The sequence below is a fragment of the Macaca mulatta genome, chromosome 15, assembly GCF_049350105.2.
Source record: "Macaca mulatta isolate MMU2019108-1 chromosome 15, T2T-MMU8v2.0, whole genome shotgun sequence".
NCBI classification, from domain to species: Eukaryota; Metazoa; Chordata; class Mammalia; order Primates; family Cercopithecidae; genus Macaca; species Macaca mulatta.
Window position 1 is genome coordinate 24212156 of NC_133420.1, and position 23490 is coordinate 24235645.

A 23490-nucleotide genomic window follows, 5' to 3' on the forward strand; every position below is an offset into this window, starting at 1 on the left:
ACTATAAGATGAACAGTTCTCAGAGCTCACACAAGTCTAGGAATCCTGCAAGTTCTGACCAACCAGAGTCAGAGATCTTGTTGATCGTTCAGGACAATGATAAGAGACACCAGTAGGGCATGACTTGATAGTACATCTAAATTAGCTATAGAGTAAAGATCATTTTAGCCCTACCCTGAAAGAGCTTAAAATTAAGCTTTGAGAGGCATAAGAGAGGGCTTTAGGGGTCCTAAAATGTGCTGGATTTTAATGTGAGTGCCAGTTACATGGGGATGAATTCGTCAAGCTGAGCACCAATGTGTGCATTTTTATGTGTGCATGTTAAACTTTGATAAAAAGTTTTAAACAAACCTATTTCTTTTTTATTAAGTCTTTAAAAGATCAATCTGATGTGCAATAAATCTAACCTTGTGTCAAAATAAACTTCAACCCTCTTTAAAAGAAGGCAACAAAATCCAATATTCGATAACATAACATTCACAGTATCTAACATCTTATTTAAAAAGTGCAAGACACGTTGAGAATGAGGAAAATGTCACCCGTAACGAGAGGAAAATTAGTCAATAGAAACAGACTCAGAAGTGACAGATAAGATAGAACTAGCAGATAAAGACTTTAAAGTAGATTTTATGAAGCCTATAAATATGTTCATGAATTTAAAGGAAGACCTGATTAAATGAAGGGAGAAATGGAAGATATTTTAAAATGAAAGGGAACATCTATAAGCAACAAATACACGTAGAATGAAAAAAAAAATCACTTATGGGACTAAGAGGATATGAGATACCACTGAATAAAACATCAGTGAATTTGAAGATATATCAATAAAAACTCCTCAGTGTAAAGCTAAGAAAGGAAAAAGACTGGAAAAAGTTAACAAAACTCAGTGACCCTATAGCATAATATCAAGAGGGCTAATATACTTGCAACTGGAGTCCCAGAAGGTAAGGAAGTTGAGGAAAGACTAGAAAAAATATTTTAAAAGAGTATAGCGGATTTTTTTTTCAATTTTGATGAAATAATACTCAGAGCTTCAAGAAGCTCAATAAACTTGAAACACAATGGACCCAAACAAAACCACACAAAGATACATTTTGATTAATTGCTCAAAACCAAGAAAAGCTTAAATTAGCCAGAGAGAAAAAGATATGAGAAGTAATTATAGTAGACTTATTGCCAGAAACCATTTAAGGCAGAAGACAGTGGAATGACATTTTTAAAGTAATGAAAGATAATTTTTATCAACCCAGAATTCTATATCCAGTGAAAATATCCTTCAAAAATGAAAGCACTGAGGCAGGCGGATCACCTGAGATCAGGAGTTCAAGACCAGCCTGGCCAACGTGGTAAAACCCCATATCTACAAAAATACAAACATTAGCTGGGCATGATGGTGGGTACCTGTAATCCCAGCTACTCAGGAGGCTGAGGTGGGAGAATTGCTTGAACCCAGGAGGCAGAGGTTTCAGTGAGCTGAGATTGTGCCACTGTACTCCAGCCTGGGAAACAGAGTGAGAATCCATCTCAAAAAAAAAAAAAAAAAAAAAAAGAAGGCAAAACTAAGACTTTTTCGAACAGATAAAAAATAGGAGAAATCATTGTCAGCTGACCTGCTCTACAATAAATGTTAAAAGAAGTTCTTCGGGGGGTGGGAAATGATATTATAGGGAAATTTGAACTGTAATGAAGTGAAAAGAACCAGAAATAGTAAATATATGGGTACATGTAAGAAACTTATTTTCTCATTTTTAATTTCTAAAAGTAAAAATAATACCAGTGGAGATATTCTGCTGGTAATAATACCAGTAGTGCGTGGAGAATAGAAGTGTTCTCTTTAAAGGTTGTTATGTTACCTCTATACAAAAACTGGCATAAAAAAATAATGTTATTTGAAGGTAGACTGTATTAAGTTAAAGATTTATATTGTAAACATTACAAGGGCCACTAAGGGAGGAAAAAATAAAACAGATATATATAGCTAATAAGCCAATATTGAAGGTCCAAAACATTTTGTGGAGAAAGAGTAAACATGACAACAGATGGAACAAATAGAAAAGTTAGCAAGATGATAGTGTCTATACATTGTGTAGACACTCCAATTTACAGAGGTTATCATATAGAAAAGCAAGACCCAGTTGTATGCTTTCTATAAGAATTCTACTTTAAATATGAAGAGTCAAATAGATTAAAAGTAAAAGGATAGGAAAGATATGCCAGCCAAACGCTAATCCAAAGAGAGTTGGGGGCAAAGAAACAGATCATCCTTATAGAAGTATACCAAATAATACTTGTAAATACTGTCCTATCCAGGAGAAGGAGCTTAATCGCCCCTTGACCCTACTTGGGTGTGGGCTAGAATGTATTTATTCCTAAAAAAACTGTGTGTGTAAAGAGAAAAGGAGTAACTTTAGTGGAGAAACTGGCAGACACTACCTTAACCAAACGATCAATTTTAACATCACCAGTGATGTCATGTGGATATCATATAACCACTGATGTGATGTAATGAGGATACTTCACCTCTGTGGTATTCTTTCCAAAAATCCACTCTAATCATGGCAGAAACTTCTGAGAGACTCAAATTTGGGAACATTCTACAACAGGGGTCCCCAACCCCTGGTCTGCGGATTGATGCCAGTTCATGGCCTGTTCAGAACCCAGCCACACAGTAGGAGGTAAGCAGCGAGTGAGCATTACCACCTGAGCACCCCACCTCCTGTCAGATCAGCAGTGGCATTAGATTCTCAAAGGAGCGTGAACTCTGTTGTGAACTGCGTATGCAAGGTATGTAGGTTGTGTGCTCCTTAGGAGAATCTAATGCCTGATCATCTGAGGTGGAACAGTTGCATCCCAAAACCATGCTCCCTTGCACCTCCCCACCACCCCACTAGTCCATGAAAAGATTGTCTCTCACAAAACTGGTCCCTGGTGCCAAAAAGGTTGGGGGACTGCTGTTCTACAAAATACTGGACCAGCGTTTCTCACAATTGTCAAGGTCATCGCAAAGGAAAGACAAAGAAACTGTTCTAAGCCAGAGGACACTAAGGAGACATGACAACTAAATGTAATGTAGGATCCTGGGTTGGATCCTGGGATAGAAAAATAACATGAATGGAAAACTGGTGAAATCACAATGAAGTCTGGAGTTTAGTTAATACCAATGTGCCATTGTTAGTTTCTTAGTTTTGACCAATGTATGGTGGTAATCTAAGATATGCAAGCTTGTCCAACCTACCCCACTTTGTTGTTGTGGCTGTTCTGTTTTGTTTTAGGCTTTTAGCAGCCTGAAGCCATAGCTTTTAGTTTCTCTCTCTAGTGATAAGTGGAAAAGAGGGATGAGGAAGGGGCTTTGCTGGCCCGACCAGAAACAAACTAAGAACCCATGACTGCATTCTCTCCCTTGGACACCCCTGTTTAGGGGAAACTGAAACTGGGTAAGGAGAATATGGGTCTTCTTTGTACTATCTTTGTAACTTTTCCATAAATCTAAAAATATTTCAAAATGAAAGTTTATTTTAGAAAAAGAAGGGAGTATTATGAATAACTTTATGTCTAAAATTTTGACAAATTAGGTAAAATGAACAAATTCCTTAAATTACAGAAAGTGACTCAAGAAGAAATAGAAAAATGGCACTATTTCTTTTCTTTTTTTTTTTTTTTTGAGACGGAGTCTTGCTCTGTCGCCCAGGCTGGAGTGCAGTGGCGCAATCTCAGCTCACTGCAAGCTCCGCCTCCCGGGTTCACGCCATTCTCCTGCCTCAGCCTCCCTAGTAGCTGGGACTACAGGCACCGCCACCACGCCCGGCTAGTTTTTTTGTATTTTTAGTAGAGACAGGGTTTCACCGTGGTCTCGATCTCCTGACCTCATGATCCATCTGCCTCGGCCTCCCAAAGTGCTGGGATTACAGGCGTGAGGCACCGCGCCCGGCCAGAAAAATGGCACTATTTCTATTTAAGAATTGTGAATCTGTAAAACTTTCCCACAAAGAAAACTCTAGGCCCAGAGAGCCTCCCTGGTTCATTCTATCATGTATTTAAGAAGAACTAATACAATCTTAACACCAACTTTTTCAAAAAACAGAGGTAAAAGGAAGATGTCTCAGCTTATTTTATGAGATCAGCTTTACCCTTACTTGAAAACCAGACAAATAATTTCCAAAAAAAAGGAAACTACAGACCAATATATATAACCAATATAGATGTAAAAATCTTTAACAAAATATTATCAAATTGAATCCAGCAATATATAAAAAAGATAATAACCTTTTTTAAAGATGTGAATACAGGTTGGCTAAATATTTGAAAAACCATGTAATCTATTGTATCAATAAACTGAAAAGGAAAATAATAAGATATATGCAAAAAGAATTTTAGGAAAAATTCAGCACTATTCTTGATAAGAACTCCTAGAAAGTGAAGTATTCTCACTATGGTAGAGAGCATCTAGAAAAGACCTACAGCTCACATCATACTTAATGGTGAAAGACTGATTTCTTTCCCCCTGAGAATGAAAAAACGTACCTGCTCTTCTTATTTCTATTCAATGTTGTACTAGAGGTCCCCACCAGTTCACTAAGACGGGGAAAAGAGGTAAAGCCCAAATGGTCAGAAAGAAGTGAAATTCTCTTTATTCAGACAACTTGATCGTGTATATGGAAAATTCTAAGGAGTCTCATAAATGAATTTAGCAAGGGTGCAGGATAAAGTCAGTATACAAAAATCAAGTGTATTTCTATATACTAGTAACGAGCAATTGAAAATGAGATTTTTTAAAGTACCATTTAAAATAGCATACAAAACACAAAATACTTAGGAATAAATTTAAGAAAATATGTTGAAGATTTGTATCCTGAAAGCTATAAAACATTTCTGAGAAAAAATTTAAAAGACCTAAATAAATAGAGAGCTATTCCATGTTTTGGATTGGAAGACTCAATATTTTTAAGATGTTAATTTTCCCTAAATTGATCTATAGATTCAATATCCTAACCCAAATTCCAGATGGCTTTTTTTGGGGTAAACTTGACAAGTTGATTCTAAAATGTATATGAATATGCAAAAGATCGAGAATAGCCAAAACAATGTTGAAAGAGAAGAACAAAGTTGTTGGACTTATATTACCTGTTTGCAAGACTTACTATAAAGTTACAGTAATCAAGACAGTGTAGAAAGACATATAAATCAATAGAAAAAAATTAAGAGTCCGGCATTAGACCTATACATAAGTGATCAATTGATTTTTCAACAAGTATGACAAAGTAATTCAAAAGGGAAAGAAGAGGGATCTTTTTTTCCAACAAATGTGCTGAAACAACTGGATATCCATATGGAAAAAAAAGAAGCCTTGACTTTTACCTCATGCAAATATTAGCTCAAAACAGATTATAGACCTAAAAGTAGAAACAAAAGCAATCAAATGACTAGAAAAAAAAATATGAGAGGGAATCCTCATGAATTGGGGGTAGGCAAAAATTTCTTAGTATATAAAAAGCATACATCATAAATAAAAATGTGATAAATTGGACGTCATGAAAGGTAAAAACTTATGCTCCCCAAAAGCATCATTTAAAAAATGAAGAGGCAAGCCACAGACAAAATGAGATAAAATATTCTTAACACTTAATACCTAAAAAAGGACTTTTATCCAAAAAATATTTAAAAATTCCAAAACTCAGTAGCAAGAAGATAGCTCAATTAAAATGGGTAAAATATTTGAAGAAACACATCACAAAAAAATATTAAAATAGCCAATACGCACATGAAAAGATACTCAGCGTCATTAGTCATGAGGGTACAAATTAATGTCACAACAAGGTTCCACTGCATACCCACTGGTATGGCTAAAATAAAAAGGCTGAATTTCTTATAAATGTATATCTTAAACACATGTTTACTGTATGACCAAGTGATCCCACACCTAGGTATTTGCCCAAGAAAATGAAAACTTATGTATGTGTATATTTTTAGCAACCCAAACCAGAAACAATACAGACGTCCCCCAACTGGTTAAAATGGATATAAACAATCAGTGGTACACCCATAAAATAGAAGGCTACTCCACAATCAAGAAGAAACTAACTACTGATCTATTCCACAAAATAGATGAATCTCAAATATATTATGATAAGTGACAGAATCCGTTTATTTGACATTCTGGAACAGGCCAAACTATAAAGCTAGAAACAGCTGAGTGGTTGCCAGGACTAAAAGTGGCACAAGGGAAATTTGGGGGATGATATACCATCTGTATCTTGATTGTGGTAATAGATATATGACTATATGCATCTTTCAAAATTCATAGAACCATTCGCTAAAGATGGTGAATCTTAAGATATGTGAATCATACCTCAATAAACCTGACTTTAAAATTATTTAAACACTGGCAACACCAAGTATTGTCAAAGATGTGGAAACATTTATGTGGAGCTCTCATCACTGCTGATGGAAGTATAATACGGTACAACCACTTTGGAAAACAGTTTGGCAATATCCTATGAAGTTAAACTTACGCCTACCATACAACCCAACAATCCCACACCTGGCTGTTCACCCAAGGGAAACGAAACTATATCCAAACAGGCTTGTACATGAATGTTTATGGTAGTTCCATTCATAGATAACAGACTTCATGTTTATCTCAAGCCCTGGCCTTCTCTACGCCATATTTCTTCAAAGGCCCAGAACCCTCAGACTCCCGAGATGTCCTGTGGGGCTTGTAGGAACTGGTGTGTGATCCTTCCCTATGAGTCCACAATGCATTTGATTCCGGAAGCTAGGGACTAGGCCTTTTTGTAGACTTGATACTTCTACCCTGTTAATGCATTTTTGTTAGTATTTTCTGATAGAATGTTTATTCATTCAGCAGGCATTTCCTGAGCACCTACTATGTGCTAGGCTTTATATTGGGTATAGTGAGTATGGAGGTGATTAAGACATAGCCATGATTCTCAGTGAGGTCCCAGGCTGGTTAGTAGAAGAGCTAATGCAGGCTGGACTGCCAGTCTTGCCCCCACTTCTCCAGTCCCAGTTCATCCTCCAGGCTATAAACAAGGTATATAAACAAAGGCTATAAACAAAGCATGGAGACCACTCCCCAACTGAAAACCTTTAGTGGTGCCTCATTTTTCTCTTGGTGAAATTCAGACTCCATAATGTGGCCCTTTATAATCCACTTTCTGCCCATCTCTCCTACCTCATCTCTTGCCATTGCTCTTCTACCCATTTGTACTTTTTACTGACAGCTTTGCTTACGTACACAGGAGACTCTGGATGTTTCCAGTTCAGAGTCTTCCAAATGGGCAGATGTATAGCCAGTTCAGGTATGGAGATTATTTGTTCATTATTCATTTATCCAAAGTTTTTTGGGTGTATGCTCAGTGTATGGAGCTGTGGGAACATGGATACAGTCATCCTTCCTGGAAAGGAGGGATGAGCGCACTGAAGGGTGAGAATTGAATGCGTGGAGGTTGGAGGTGTGAACCAGGAATTAAGAGTTTATTACAGCTAGAACATAGGGTGTGCAGTCAGGAGGGACAAAAGATGAGACCCAAATAGACAGGGGGGACCAGATTGGGAATGGTCACAAAAACAAGTTTGGACTTCAAGTTTGGGGCAGTGGTTTGGGGCAGTGGGGCATCTACTAAGATAATTAAGCCAGGGAATGATGTGGTAAAATTCATGCTACCAGGAGTCCCAGACTGAGTCGAGTGTTGAATCCCACCTGTTGCTGCTTTTCTGGTTGCTAGAATCTGACCAAAGTTTTCCCCCACCCCACATCTACTGATATTGGACTGGGGGTCAGGGGACAGTGTGCTAGAGAGAATTCTTAGTATCACCTGTGACCAGCATCCAGTCATTCATTCCTCATGCTTTTAAGGAGTTGTTTGTCCATGCCTTTTCTGTCTTGGGCCACTCGGCGACACTGGTCACTGGATCACAATGAATCTCATTCATTCAGGAAGGGAGCATCATGATCCAGTGAGCCTTGCCCTGAGCGTGTGTGTGTATGATTTGTCAACAATCGAGGATTTTATGGGAGTTTATGGGACTTCATTAAAGATGCTGGAGCAGGAGCACTGTGGGACATCAGAAGAGACCTCAGCAATAAACCGCAATTCCAAGCTTTGGAATGCAGTAAATGTTTAAGAGACTTCCTTCCTTTCATTACTGAATTTTACTTTACTTTTATACCAGTAAAGAGTTGTGTTTTATTGGTTGAAATTTCTTGATTCTGTTTTTCCCAGGTCTGTTTAAAAGCTACATTTTATCTTTGAGGATGTTTGGCTTGTGGTGGAGGAAGTGCTGCCAGCAAATTCAATTAACTGGCAGAGCTCACAGATATTGTACACGGATTTCTTTTTTTCTTCTTTTTCACAACTGCTACATAAACACAGCTGGGTTTAATATTTGTCGTAACAAAGATTTAACTTGAATCATTTTAGCCCGGGTAATTAATGCTTGGAATCTTGGCTACTTTTTTGTTCGTTTGTAATCCTCTGCATTTCTTTACTCTAGCTATCTAGATAATGAAGTGTGCTCCTCTAGGTCTTTGCCCTGCCTTAAAACTGCTTAATATTTGGCCGTTCCCACTAGAGAGCAGATGCTTTTCTTTGCAAGAATTGAATTTCTGTCAGCTCCTTTATGCATCATGTGTTTGGAACTGTAAGTGGATCAAGTTGTTCATCGCAGCGGGGACACTGTGAAACACATCTATTATACACTCTTCCCACCCCCCTTCCTGTTTTTTTTTTTTTTTCCCTCCCCTGAGGAGGTGGAGATGCCCGGATCCCCTTGGGAGATATCTCGCTCTGTGTGGATGTATCCATGTGATCCACCATGAATCCGGCCTGGCCACATCCCTAAGCAGGGAAATCTATATCCATTCAGCCCAGGATTGTGGCTGAGACAAACCCTACTTTTATCTTTGTAAACACCAAGCTCTTCATTAACTCCCAAATACACACCAAGTTTGGGTCACTAAATAAATCCACTAGGCTCAGCATAATGAGTGACATTTCAGTAACTGATGCCCTAGAAAATGTTAATTGTGAACCCATGATTCTTTTCGATGCTAAAATAAAGGCTTGGGTAGTTTTGGCTTTGGAGTTGAGCTAGCGCAGAAGAAGAGTCACCATCGATTAGGCCCCTACTGTGTGCCAGGCACTGTGCTAGGGGATTTGAAAATCTTGACATTTAATCTACATAAGAATCCTGCAAAAAAAGGAGGGGAGGGTAATTTATCCCCTTTTTATAGATGAAGAAAAGGGGCTAAGTAACTTGCCTAGAGGCATCCAGATAATAGCCAGGAGCAAAGTCAGAATTTGAACTCAGGTCTGTCTGAGCCCAGAGTAAATCCATATACTGTAGAGTGTGGTCCCCTCATGCCTAGAGTTCACTAGAATATATTCATCGGTTGATCAGTCAAGACATTGATTTATTATGCATGTTTGTGACATGCTGCCATTGCTCCATCTGAGTTGTCTCATTCCACGTCGGGTCTAAAGTTCGGTTGGCATTTGTGAACACCTTTGTATTCATCTAAATCTGAACTCCTGGTGGTGACTGGAATAGTTTTAGTTTTGCTTTTCTCTCAAAGCTCAGTGCAAATACAACCCAACTGCCCCAAGCAACCTACTGTTTTCTTAGAGTTTTGTGAATTTCAATTTCTAGCTGTGAACTGATGGTTAAAATTTCTAAACCTATATGGTTTAGTTTGCTAACACGGCTTTGGAAAGCAGGCATCTTGGTGGCGTTCCTGCTGTGATATGCTCATCTTTTGGGCCTCAGATAGTGGCTCTGAAGGCAGAAGTACATTTTGGTTCATTTTTACTAGATGTCATTCAATTTGCCAGAGTCATTGTGGGACATTCACATGTCTGACTGAGATACTGCTGATCTGTAGAATTAATTATAGTTAAATGGAAAGGTGGCTTTTGCTCATGAAGAAAGTCGTTAGTCTCTTGATAAACATTTTTAATTATGATTAACTTTAGTCTTCCTCCAAATACTTTCTATTAGGAAAGGCATTAGTGTTCTGGTTCATTAGAAATAGAGCAGTCGTTTTATTTTTGGTTTGCAGTCCATTTTGTTGTTGAAAGATATTGGTCATTAAAAAAAAATTGGTGGATGTTGTGTTGTAAAAAACATATAAGGTTTCTCTTGCAAGTGTATATCAGTTTTTTCAAAGGTAACTTACACTGTAATTTTGTGTGTTGTGTTTGCAAGAGAATGCTTCTTGGTTTATTCATGTTGACAACTGAAAAGCCTTAGACCTAATTAAAAGAATTTCCATGAGCACCTTTACTGAACCATTTCATTACGCGGCACTGCACAGATTGCATTGTGAAACATGGTGATAGTTTAAATCTGACCTTTAAACCTGAACTGCCAGAAGTATGGGGAGAAAACCCTTCTTTGAAAACACTCCCCAGATAGATATATGTGTGTGTATGTGTATGCATACATGCATGCACATATTTGGTTAGAAGCAATCTTTTTATGGAATGACCACCTAATAATATAAATATAAATACACATTTACTTTGAGCTCAGATTTTGTAGTCTCCTGTAGCTTGGGGTAGGATTTTCTAGCTACATTAATTTTGTGTGTGTGTGTGTATGCATGTGTAGTGTATTAAGGCTAAATTGTTGTATAAGGAAAACAAAGATAATTTCACTTACTCTGGGCCAACAAAAAAAAAAGTATTTGGAGGAAGGTAAGATTTACAAATAGAAAAAGGCAAAAGTCTTCACTACTGTGTGTTTCAGTTTCAAATGGTGAGATACTCAGATTAATCTCATGGGGAGGGGCCAGAGTGTATATGTGTGGGCAAGACTCCTCCTGAGCTTTATTTGGCAGATAGTGGAAACAGGCCTTTTTTGGTTTTGTTTTAAAATTGCACTTTTTTACTCCAAGGATGTCATTCTATAAGGATTCGATAGCTTGTTCATGGGATGCTCAGCAGAGCCGCTACAGCACATAACGAAGTAGCCATTCACATAATAATAATTGATCCTTTTGTCTGACGAAAAGCTGCCTAGAATTCTAGCTCTTGCCACTAACTTTCTGATGTATACACAGCCCACAAGTTGTCAGGGGAGAGGGAGGGAGCAGAGATCCGGGCTCGTAGGGTCATAGCCAGCTCCAGCATGGAGCTCCGCATAAACAGCACAGCCCTCACTCCCCCGTGGAGAACCAGGATCTTTGAGGGGAAAATGGGATGCAGAAGAAGCAATTAAAGCCAACTGAGGTCAAGGTACAACCATGTTCTCAAGAAACAGAAAAGCAAGGAATGAGAGGAAACAATAATGGCGATATAATAAATCAGGGAAAAAATAAACCAGTATCATAGACATATCTAATTTGGTGGTCTAAGAAACCTTAGCAGCAGTGAGAATCAATGGACTGGCACAGACTCTGGAGGAAGATAGACTTGGACTTGACTTTGGCTTCTGCCCTTGCCTTACTGTCAGTGTGATGTGGAGCTGGGTCTCACTTTCCTCATCTGTGTAGTGGGGATAGCTGTGCCTACCTAGGCCATTTGTTCTGAAATTTTAATACAGTACTGGATATGAAAATACTTGTCATGTCATTTGTGAACTAGTAGGGTACTTGATAAATACTAGTTTCTGTTCCTTTCTCCTGATAAATATCTTGTTCTTACAGAAACTATTCCTGGGAAGGAGACTGGGGTATTATTGCCTTTACATATAAAGACGTTTTGTTTTGAATTTGAGGCAAGAACTAAGGAAGGCATAGGTAGATACACTTATGTAATGGAAATGACAGTTCACCATTTCTCATTGCCAATGTTTATGTGCCCCTGAGGATGGGAAAACAAGTCACTAACCCCTTCTCCCCTCTCCAGACGCACACATTCCCTGTGGGATTTTAGAATAAAGCCTTGATGCCTACTTTATGCAGGTGAGGAAAAATTAATCAACTTGCCTTAGTCCTTAAAGAGGGGAGGAAGATGTGACTCGATTGCCCCTCCACACCTGCTGCTGTGTGTCTTATTTGTAATAATAATAATAATAAAATCTTTCAACTCCAACTGTGACACCCAGCAGTTAATGCAGCTCCCAGGAAAGAGAAGCAGTACCTGCGCAGACTAACTTGAGCCAGACTTTTAGAACGGTGCCTCTCGTTGAGGTGCGCCAGCACTGAGCATGGACATGGTTCCTGCCTTCTATTAGACTGGTCAGTCTAATAGAAGAGAAACACATTAGACCGGGTGCAGTGGCTCACACCTGTAATCCCAGCATTTCGGGAGGCCAATGGGGGTGGATCACTTGAGGTTAGGAGTTTGAGACCAGTCTGGCCAACATGATGAAATCCCATCTCTACTAAAATTAAATACAAAAATTAGCTGGGTGTGGTGGCACATGCCTATAATCCTAGCTAGTCAGGAGGCTGAGGCAGGAGAATTGCTTGAACCCAGGAAGCGGAGGTTACAGTGAGCCAAGATGGTGCCACTGCACTCCAGCCTGGGCAACAGAGTGAGTGAGACTCCATCTGAAAAAAAAAAAGAGAGACAGACGCTAATTGGATTCTTGTGGAATGCATCATTATACATTGTTGTGTGTCCCTAAATGAAAGACAGAGTGAGGGCGTATAATAGGGTAACCTTAGTCTAGCCTCAGCAGTTCGACTGAGGAAGTGATATTTGAACTGAGACCTGAAGGATGAGTAGTAGTCAACTTAGGGCCCTGTGTTGTCCAATATGGTAGCCACTATTCACACATGGCTATTTAAATTTAAATGGATCGAAATGAAATGGAATAAAAGTTTCAGCTTCTCAGTCACGCCAGCCACATTTCAAGTGCTCAGTAGTAGCTAGCATATTGGATGTCGTTGGACAGAAGATAGATTATTTCCATCATTGCAGAAAGTTATGTTGGACAAGGCAGAATTCTAGGCAAGGGGGCAATGGTGGGTGAGAGCACTCCACACCAGAAATAACCTATGCAAAGGTCTTGGGGTAAGGGGGAGGCCAGTGGGACTGGAGTCCGATGCGGGTGGCTGAAGCCACAAAGGAGGATGCAAGAGCCTCTCATCTGAAAGACTCTGTGGCCAAATCAAACAGGGCCTTGCAGGCCAGGCTAGGGCTTTAGTCTTTTTCTCCAGAGCAGTGGAGAAGAGCTGAGAAATCTTAAGGTGCCAGCATTGATGGAAAGAGATAGATAGCATTGTCTTAGAGGTGAACACTCAATAGTCTGCCATCCACTCCCAGGCCCCAGAAGTTGCAACCAAATGATAAAGGAAAAACACGCTACTTCTTGAGCACTAATGTGTACTAACAGGGTGTTTTCATTCTCCTGGGGAGAAAGACATGTAAACTGCTGGTATATAAAGGCCTAAAGAAGAGAATGATGGTTTAGGCAACACGAGAACCCCTTCTGAAGTAGTAGTAAGCTAACTCGTATCCGATTTGTAGGGGCTAAACTGGTAGTCCTTAGGAGCCAGGCCCTCCCTCCTCTGCAGTTCCGTTTCCAGCACATCTCCAGCATGGGACCTGCAAAGATTAGGAATCAACAAAGGAATAGGCCATCGTGCCCTGAGAAAGAGCTGTTTGTTCTGACAGAAAGTTGGGGGCTTGTATTTTTTAATAAAAAGAGTTTGTTAGAAAATACGATAAAGAATATCCCAGGTTTAGGAATGGGTTTTGAGGCCTTTGAAATCAAGTGGAAGACAAAGGTGCAAATGGAGCTCGAGCCAAGCCCCTAACAGGCCTTAAATATTATGCTACGGAATTGAGACTTTATTATATTCACAGTAGGGAGCCACTAAAAATTTTAGAGGGAATGACATGATATAACCTCTTGTTTTAGGAAGGTAATTCAATGCAAAGGATGGATTAGACTAGGAAGAGAATAGAGGAAGAGACACCAGCTCAAAGACTGTTGCAATAGTACTGGTAAAAGATGAATCTAAACTTAAAAAACAAAAACAAAAAAACTAGGCACTCTGCTACATCCATTCTTCATTTTATATCCATTATATTTTACTCCTCACAATGTATACATGTTGTACATACTTCATTTTACAGCCAAAGAACTAAAGCTCAGAAAGGTTAAAGTAGGGAAGCCAGGTTTTCAATCTTAAACCTAGGCTTCTGTGATTCAAACTCTATGCTTTACTGCCTGAGGGGTGCAGTGGGGACAGAGGAGTAGATGAAGCCCAGGGACCTAAGAGGTTAAGAACAGTGACCAGTGAAAGGAGGACCAGGGGACAGGGTCGGGTTAAGGGGGGGCAGGGGCAATACTGTGTGTGTTACGGGATGTGATAAGTTTGTGGTTGTATAAGACTGGTCTCCTTGTTCCCTCTGACTCATTCCGCATGCAGATGTTCATTTCTCCTGCCATTGTGGTTGTGTCTTAGCAATGGCATTCTACAGAAGGGGAATGAATATCACTTTCTCTTCCCATCCTTTCCAACAGAGACCAGTTTCTATTAATGATCCATCACTAAAGAATGTGATCCTAGACTTTCCTCCAAGCAGAGAGGCTCAGCCACTGAAAATGCCTTTCACAATGTCAAACACTTGTTCGTTCGTTCGTTCTTTCATTCAGCAGAAAGTGCTGCATGAGTACACTGAGCCAAGAACTGTGCTGGCTGCTGGCCCTGCGGGGAACTCGGTCCATCAGGAAAGGAGGTAGAAACTGCAGTTTGCCATGGAACCACCTGCTCAGTCCAAGGAGGCTGAGACTTAGTGGTCAGGGCAGGCTTCACAGATGGGGGGACATCTGGATTCCCTCTTTCCCTTAACCCAAGGCAATGGGTAATTTGACTATTAAAGAAAAATACCTCATTTTAATTCTTTATTGTAAAAGTAACATATGCTTTTTCTTAAAGGATAATCAAAACAATCAAGTGTGTAAAATAGAAAGTGAAAGCATCCTTGCATGGTTGAAGTTTGATAATGTAGCATTTTAGATTTTTACTGCATATATATTTATATATAATTTTAAAATGATTCATGCTGTACGTGTTACTCTGCAACCTGCATGTTTTTCCCCCACTCGACAGTATTTCACGGACATCTTTTTGTGTCAGTTCGTAGAGTACTGCCATGTCCTTTTTAGCAGCTATGTGGTATTTCCTGGTGAGGATGTGGGATCATGTATTTCAGAGGCCCCAATTGATGGATACTTGGATGGTCTTTCAGAAGTTGAATAGATGTTCACAAGCAGGACAGGAAGGGACAAGAGACAACCAGGACTGAGCTACTGAGATGGAAATGGGCTGGAGAGTAGCCTGTGCTTCTGGATATCCAAGTTTAACATTAAGTAGAGCAAGTGGAAGTGAGGCTGATCGACGACAGCCTGCACAGACTGCTCGTGGAAGTTTGGATGTTTTTCTGAAGGTGATGACGGTGAAGGGCGGGGACACTGAAGGGTTTTGATGGAGAATCAAAGTGATTGGATTTGGATTTTTCCAAGATTACTAGGACAGATATGGGTGGATGGCATTGAGAAACTGAAGGCAAAGAAAGGCCCACCGAGGAAACTGTTCCACTAGTCTGGGCCAGAGAGGATGATGGAGCTGAATTTACAGGGCAGTGTCATGGGCACTGAGAGGAGAGAGTGGATTCAGGGCATATCTGGGTTGGTGTTGATGACATGTGGAGAATGTTTGTGGAAAGGAGGGAGAAGTAGGGAATCTGACATCTGACACCTGGCCCAGGAGACTGGCCGAATGATGCTGTGGTAACCAAGATGGCACACAGAGAGGAAAGGGCACTTTAGACAGAAGCTGGTGAGTTCAGTTTTGCCCCCCCTTTCCTTTGCTTTGTCTTCCTCCTATAACACCTGATTAAAGGAGGAAGCCATCCTCCCCGGCACTTACAACACACCCAAATTACCCCAGATAAATCCCAATGTTAACGATTTGACCAGCACCCCTAGGGGTACTGAAGGCAAATTCAGCTTTAGATATATGACTCTGTGTTATTTAAACCTTAAATTTTCTTCCCTCACTTGTATTTAAAGGACAAATGCTACTCCCCAGCGATCAGATGCACAGATACTTGCAGTTTCAAAGTTTAAGGTGCTGGCAGATCAAGACAAAAGCTTCTCCATGTGGCAGGGTGAGAGGAGGTCTTCAGAATTCTTGGCCTAAGTGGTCACAGGGGCACCAGGAGCCCAGGACCACTTGGCTAGTTTCAGGCCAGCTGGGGCAGGCAGGAAGGAACACGCTAGTATTTGCTCAGTTACAATCAACGACTCCTTCTTTGTGTAAAATGGTAATAAGGCCATTAGGAGAGGCTCACCTGAAGTGCAGCGTTGTGAATCCAAGGTAATTAAACACCTCCCGAATGAAAGAGAAAGGCCAGGGAAGGTTAAGTGAGGAATAATCTGCGGCACAGGTGGCCCAAGGCCTTTGAGGAGCCAGAAGGAGAGCGACAGCGGCTTGTACCATTTCAAAGGATGGAAATGTCACTGTAGTCCCTGGGAGGGGCAGGATTTTTATTTTTATTTTGGGGGCAGGGGCAGGGAGTGGGTAGTATTTTTAGCGTGTTAATAGAGCATGCTTCTTTTTCGTACTTCTCTTTGGAGGCGGAAGTCCACGGCAGAGTCAGCCTAGGTGCTGAATGGCCTGCATTGCTCCTCAGGGGCTCTCACCACTGTGGGGCTGGGGCTCATGTGTCCCTGATAAGGGAAGGTCATAATAAACCAGTTGTAGATACCCGGATGTTGAGATAGACTTCAAACTGCTTCCAAATGAAGATTGTTTTCCATGGTCCCCTCTTGGAGTAGAGGTGGGCTAACTACCCCCTCAGTGTATGTTCCCAAGGCTTTTTACTTTTTTTTTTTTTTTTTTTTTTTTTTTTTTTTTTTGAGACAGGGTCTTGCTCTGTCACCCAGGCTGGAGTTCTACGGTGCAATCATAGCTCATTGCAACCTTGAACTCCTGGGCTCAAGCAGTCCTCCCACCTCAGCCTTCTAAGTAGCTGAGACTACAGGCATGTGCCACCATGGCTGGCTAAATCTTTTTTTATATTTTTTTATAGAGATGGGATCTCACTGTGTTGCCCAAGCTGGTTTTGAACTCCTGGCTTCAAGCCATCCTCCTGCCTCAGCTTGCCAAAGCGCTGGGCACGTCCCCTTGGCTTCTAACTTATCAGAGGAGAGTATCAGTCCCATCTTCACTCAGTTTAGCATCCAAACGTGAGGCATGCCCTTTATCAATAGCAAAGGATTTTTTTCCTATAAACAGTTCACATTTATGAATGGCTTCATATACACTGAGCACTGCTTGGTGACTTTGTGTATCCTTCCAGCTTGTCTTCATTGCATAAGGTCTGGTGGAGGATTTTTGCTTTTCAGATTGTTACCTCGAAATTTCTGTTGTCTCCACACAAAAACTTGTACGTGAATCTTCATAGCAGCATTATTCATAGCAGCCAAGAAGTAGAAACAGCCCAAATGTCCATCTGCTGATGAACAGATTGATAAAATGTGGTCTCTCCATACAGTGGAATACTATTTAGCCATAAAAAGTGTGAAGTCTTGACACATGCTACAACATGGACGATCCTTGTTCATAAAGCATTGTGCTAAGGGAAATAATCTGATGGCAAAATTCTACCTATTGTTAATTCCATTTATATGAAATGTCCAGAGTAGGCAAACCTGTAGAGACAGGAGGAAGGTAAGTGGTTGCTTGGGTCTGGTGTGGGGTTGAAATTGGTAGGGAATGGGGAGTGACAGCTAATGAGTATGAGGTTTCTTTCAGGGATGATAAAAAATGTTCTGGAGTTAGTAGTGATGGTTGTACAGCCTTGTGACTATACTAAAAACCACCAAAGTGTGTACTTTAAATGAATGAATTTTATATGTGAACTATGTCTCAATAAGCTATTAAAGATTTTTCCTCTCAGAAGCTTGGGAACAAGACATAATGTGCATGGATCATTTCTAAAGTCTGTCTAGTCCTTCCCGGATCAGATTTTTTTCCCCAGACTTCTCAGCAAGTGATTCTTAATATTTCTAGGGTCACAGGTGCCTTTAAGATTCTGGGGAAAGCTATGGATCCTGTACCCAGAAAAATAATCTTCACTCATTCATATTAAAAATCTGTAAAAGATTCGTGGATCACCTAAATCTAATTTTCTATTGTATCCTAAGTTTTTTCTTTAAATAATGTCCTACCAGTAGCTGGTCTCTTACAGAATTAGTTTCCATGAAACGTGCTCTCGATACGTTACCTGAATGCTTAAAACCAATCATTAGTTTTGTTTCTCTCTCAGGACGAAGGAAAAAATTCCCTTCAGTCCCCTGCCTTTCTCTCCAGCCTCATTTCAAGCCATATTCCCCTCATTTTCTCCACTGAAGCCGGGGTTCTTTCTGTTCCCTGAACTCTTCTGCACTGCAGGGCCTTTGCACGCCACTCCCCATACTTAGCATGTGGTGCTCTCCCCTCTTTGCTGAGTTAACCACCCTCACCCATCCTTCAGATCTTAGTGCAAGCCTGCTGCCCTCCAGGAAGCCTTCCTTGACCCCCTAGACAAGCTCTCTTACAGGCTTGTCACAGTAGCAATGCCACATGCATCCCTGTTTTTCTCACTAGAATGTCAGCTGAAGGAGGGCAAGACCCCTGTGTAGTTTCATTGTATCCCTTGTATTCCCAATGCCCAACATAGTCCTAGGTACATAGGAAATAATAAATACTTGTTGAGTGAATGAATAACTCGAGGTCACCACGTTGCACAGTTCCAGGGGCTCCTCTTATGTGGAACGCAGTATGAAAGGTGTGCTGTGAAGCGTGGCACCTTGAGATGAATGAAACGCGTGTTAGAAATAGTCCAAGAAGCTTGATGTTGAGGGCAGCAGCCAGCATGTCACACAGTCTTTCCTACATTGTTTTTTATGTCTCACTTTCAGGAGAATCTTTATTCATTTGACCAATGGGTTTGTTTGTAGTACATGGACCTGTGAAATCTCACAGCCTTCATATTTCCCTCTTTGCTTTGGCTACTGGGAGACTTTTAAGTCAAATTCAAGCCCATTTCTACCCACCATATAAGACCTGATGGCTTACATTTATATAGCAAATCTATTACCTGCTTCTTTGCCCATTATCATCATTTCCAAATATTTTGTTTTAACGTCTTGAGTATGTGTCTGTTAGTATAAGCTGCCACACTTCCTTTAGAGTATTATGTGTGAGAAATATAAATAAGCCTTTATTCTAACATTTGTAAGTAGCTTTAAGAGGGTATAGAATAGGAACTGAAAGTCTGAGTTTGGGCTCAGACTACAAGACTTTGATTGGAATGTGGCCATGTCTTGAGTTTGTTCCTAGGTATGTAGCCTAGCCTCCCTGAGGCTGTTTTACCCTTGTAAGATGGGAACATTAATTCCTTCCTCACCGGATTGTTAAATTAACTAAATTGTAAAATGTATGCAAAAGTGCTTACCTGGCATGGAGTAAGTCATTAAAAATGGTTTTTGTTTTTTTTAGACACGTTCTAATAGGAACAACATTCATTTAAATTTCAAAAAGATGCCCTAATTCTGAACCCTTTTTTTTTTTTTTTTTTTTTGAGACTGAGTCTCACTCTGTTGCCCCAGGCTGGAGTGCAATGGCGTGATCTCGGCTCACTGCAGCCTCCGCCTCCTGGATTCAAGTGATTCTCCTGCCTCAGCATCCCAAGTAGCTGGGATTACAGGCGTGTGCCACCGCACCTGACCTGAACACATTTTTGTCCTTCCAGTAACTGAGGTATCAAACGGATCCTGCCATCCGTAGGATCTTTCAGGGCTCCGTATATAGTGAACTTAGCCACCCCACTTTGACCCTGTCCTCAACCTGTGTTTTCTTTCTCTCCATCACCAGATCTCTTCCCTGAAGAACAGGCTGAAAAAGGTCTCCACAACCACTGGGGATGGTGTGGCCAGAGCGTTCCTTAAGGCCCAGGCCGCTTTCTTCGGTAGCTACCGAAACGCTCTGAAAATCGAGCCGGTGAGTAGCCGTGGCATGTCACAGAGCCTGTGTTTGGTCAGGGCTGAGAAGCATACCTCAGGGGCCACAAGAAATGCCATGATCCTTCTGGTTTTCGGATTTACCTAGAAGAGCGTGTGTGTGTTTGTGGTGGGGGACAGTGTACTCCCCTTACCATACCTCTCAGCACAAGGAGGCTGTGCCATCATATGTGAGACCCTGGCTGCTCCAGGGGCTGTTACGCCCTGTGCACCACCCTAGACAGTAAGCCCTGGCCGTGTGTCAGATCCAGCACCAGGCCCCTCACACTCACCTGCTTCCCCTGGGGCTTCACAGTGCACCTGTGCAGCAGAGATGATCAGCTCCACTTTACAAATGAGGGAGCCAAAGGTCAGGGAAGAGAAACAACTTAGCCGGGAAAAGCCAGATGGCCCCAGAGCCCCTGCTTTCCCACTGGGCCTCTCCACCCTTGTTCTTTCGAGGGACCGCCTCTCCACGCTTGAGAAAGCAGAGCCTCCTGGGTCTCATGCCTCATGGCTCCTGCGAGGGGTCTTGGTGTAAGTGGTCACAGTGAGGACCGGGAAGTGACCTTGCCCACCTCTGGCCCTTCCCCCTTTCTGGGCCTCGTCGACTCATCCATGTCCCCTGCCTGCCTCATGAGGTGACTCGTGATTGCAAGGATGTGAAGACACCAGGTCTTCTCTGAAACCAAGGACAGTAACAGTCCTCTTAGCTTCGGAGAGAAACTCTTCCTTGCTGTTTCTCTCCTCGGCCTACTCTTGGCCTTCTGGCTGAGGAGAATGCAGGAATTGGCCTAGGGACCTGGGTCACCCTGTAGAGGGGAGAATGTTGGAGGGAAACCCTGCTGACAGGTCTGTTCTCCCAGGAGCACAGGGCTGCCTTCGACTCGAGCGGGTGAGTGACACTGTCACACCCAGCCTCGTCGGAGTCGGAATTGGAGTCGGAATTGGAGTCGGATGTGAGGGACACTGGCTGCACTGCCCATAGGCCAGGGCTGTTTGTTTCTATTTTTACTTTAACCTGTAGCATTTAATTAGATCAAATGACAAAAGTTCAGGGGATGTGAGGCAATGTATTCTCTGGAGAAATTCTGAGCATGAGCAGGGGTCACACTTCCTCATAAGCCACAATTACACATTGGTCTTTACTGCTCTGACTCTGTCGTGTATTCAAGTAAAACACAAAGAATAACAGCAAACACCTTGTTTCCCCATCATCCAGGACCTGCTCTCTGTGAAGTGGCCAGGGCAGTGGGTGCTCAGGAAGTAGTGTCCTAACCCCACCCTCCTGCTCCTTTTTATCCGTCTGGCACTTAGGCCTTACTCTCTAGGCTGCCTGAGCTTTGGACAGTGTCATCGTCACTGTGTGCTCACATAGCAGAAGGGGTGCACTCTCTTTTTGCTTCCTGAGATGTATTTCCCGTAGATTTTTCAAAAGCCCTTCAGCTTAAAGCCAGTTCTTGATAGTGTCCTGCTAGTGTCAGAGTGACGTGGCTCTGATTACTTGTCACGATCTTGGTCCAGCCAAACCAATCAGGGTCAAAGCAGTGACAGCTGGCACAATTCAAGGAAAATACTGTTGTCTTCCCCCGTTTAAAATGGGAATGAATAGGACAACTGGCCCAATCCTTTGCTTGGGTTGCTGGGAACGGACAGACTTGAAGTATTTTCACTCTTGCAATGATCTCATTGTTGGCATGTGTGCATCTGGAATCCAAAGGCAGCTGAAGCTCGTGGCATATTGCTGCTGCAGGATCTGGGCACAGGCTGCTCCACGGGAGGAGTTTATCGTCGTACTTGCACATGGCGCTGGAAGGCACTGGATTTAAGGACAGAAGCCCTGGAATTTCAAGCCTGGCTCTGCACTTCTTAGCTGTCTAAAAGTTGAGCAAGCCACTTAATCCATTTAAACTTCAGTTTCTTCACCTGTGAAATGAGGCTAAGCCTCTGCCTATCCTTCCTGAGGATCCACTGAGCCATAACACATTTCATCAGGAAGGTGAAACTTGAACTGGGTCTGATGAGTAAGGTTTGGAAAAAGAGAAAGGAGCGTCCCTTCCTAGAGTGGGGGTGGAGGTAACTGAGGAAGCAAAGGCTTGGAGGCAGGTTCCCTCATAGCCAGTGAGTGGACCATTTTGTTTGGAGCGACTGGGTGGGGAGATGGGGCTGCAGGAGAGGATAGAGCCAAATTTGGCAGAGCCTTGGATGCTACGCTAAGAGAGTGAACTTGACCCTGTGAGGAGTGTAAGTTTCTGAGCAGAAATGTGACATGACTGAAGTTACCTTTGAGCAGTAGTATAGTGATGGGCTGAAAGGAGAGCTGGAGGCAGAGAAACCAGTTAGAGGAGTGTTACGGGAACTCAGAATAGAGCCCTGGGTAGCTCAACCAGAAACAGAGACCATGAAAGAAGTAGCAAGATTCAGCAATAGATCAAATATGGGAGATGAACAGCAAGAAGTGTCAAGATGTCTCCCAAGATTTGGAGCCTAGGAGAGGATGAAGCCACCCCTGGTAGCAAAGGGAATGCTTAATACCAGGGTGTTCACAGTAGCAGCATTCCCAATGGTAAAACACTGGAGTGTACTGAGTATCCATATGAGGTAACCGGTGAAATAAATTAAAGTCCATCTTATTATAGAATATTATGTAGCCATTAAAACTATCACCTTAGAGATAACATGATGGGTTTAGATGGAGACATGGTACTTGTCCTTGAATGTAAGCTGCTATTCAGTCATAAGATGTATTATTAGTTTATGTACCATTAAGAAAGGGAAAAGAGTGGTGCCAATTATAACTGAAGGATGCCACCGATTATAAGACACATCCAGATTTCAGAAATGTTACAATGGGAAGTAATTTTCATCTTAGAATCAATGAAATATGGCAGACCTGTCAGCCTTTCAGTCCCATTCATCTGTCCTACAATGGCTTTCTTCCGTAAGGTGGAGAAGGAAACCAGAAGACCTGGAATTTTCCAACCAAGCTTCAAGCCAAGGTCATCACCAAGTCACCTAGATGGTTTTTAAACTATAGATTTAATTTTGGCAAATTCTCCCCTTCTAAAATATGAGGTGACAACATTCCCCATGTAAGATTGCTTGGGGCAGCCAGGCATGGTGGCACGTTCAAGACCAGCCTGGGCAATATACAGAGACCCCATCTCCACAAAAAATAAATTAGGTGGATGTGGTATCACGTGCCTGTGGTCACAGCTACTTGGGAGGCTGAAACAGGAGGATTGCTTCAGCCCAGGAGTTCAAGGCTGCAGTGAGCCAAGATGGTGTCACTGCATTCCAGCCTGGGCAACAGAGTGAGAACCTGTCTCTTAAAAATGTTTAGGGGATTAGTTTAAAATAATGACTGCAAAGTACATGTGAGCCTGAGAAATAGGGAGGAGGCATTGGCTGCATCAGTGGGGAGGATGGTGCCTTGAGTGAGCCTGCCAGGGTGCATGCAACACAGTGCTGACTCCCTCCCCACGGCCGCTTGTCTTTCAGTTGTTTCTCTGGTTATAAAAATAG

General features: G+C 41.8%; 1 protein-coding gene across 23 annotated transcripts in view; it reads left to right on the plus strand.

The window, feature by feature from the left end:
* The window catches only part of DENND1A (DENN domain containing 1A), a 544513-nt gene that overhangs the window by 349652 nt on the left and 171371 nt on the right, over positions 1–23490 (plus strand). For all 23 annotated transcript variants that reach the window (XM_077968018.1, XM_015116876.3, XM_077968015.1 and 20 more), the window contains one exon: positions 19841–19966. In XM_077968018.1, coding sequence (XP_077824144.1) covers positions 19841–19966 — 126 coding nt within the window. The remainder of the gene's footprint in view (positions 1–19840; positions 19967–23490) is intronic.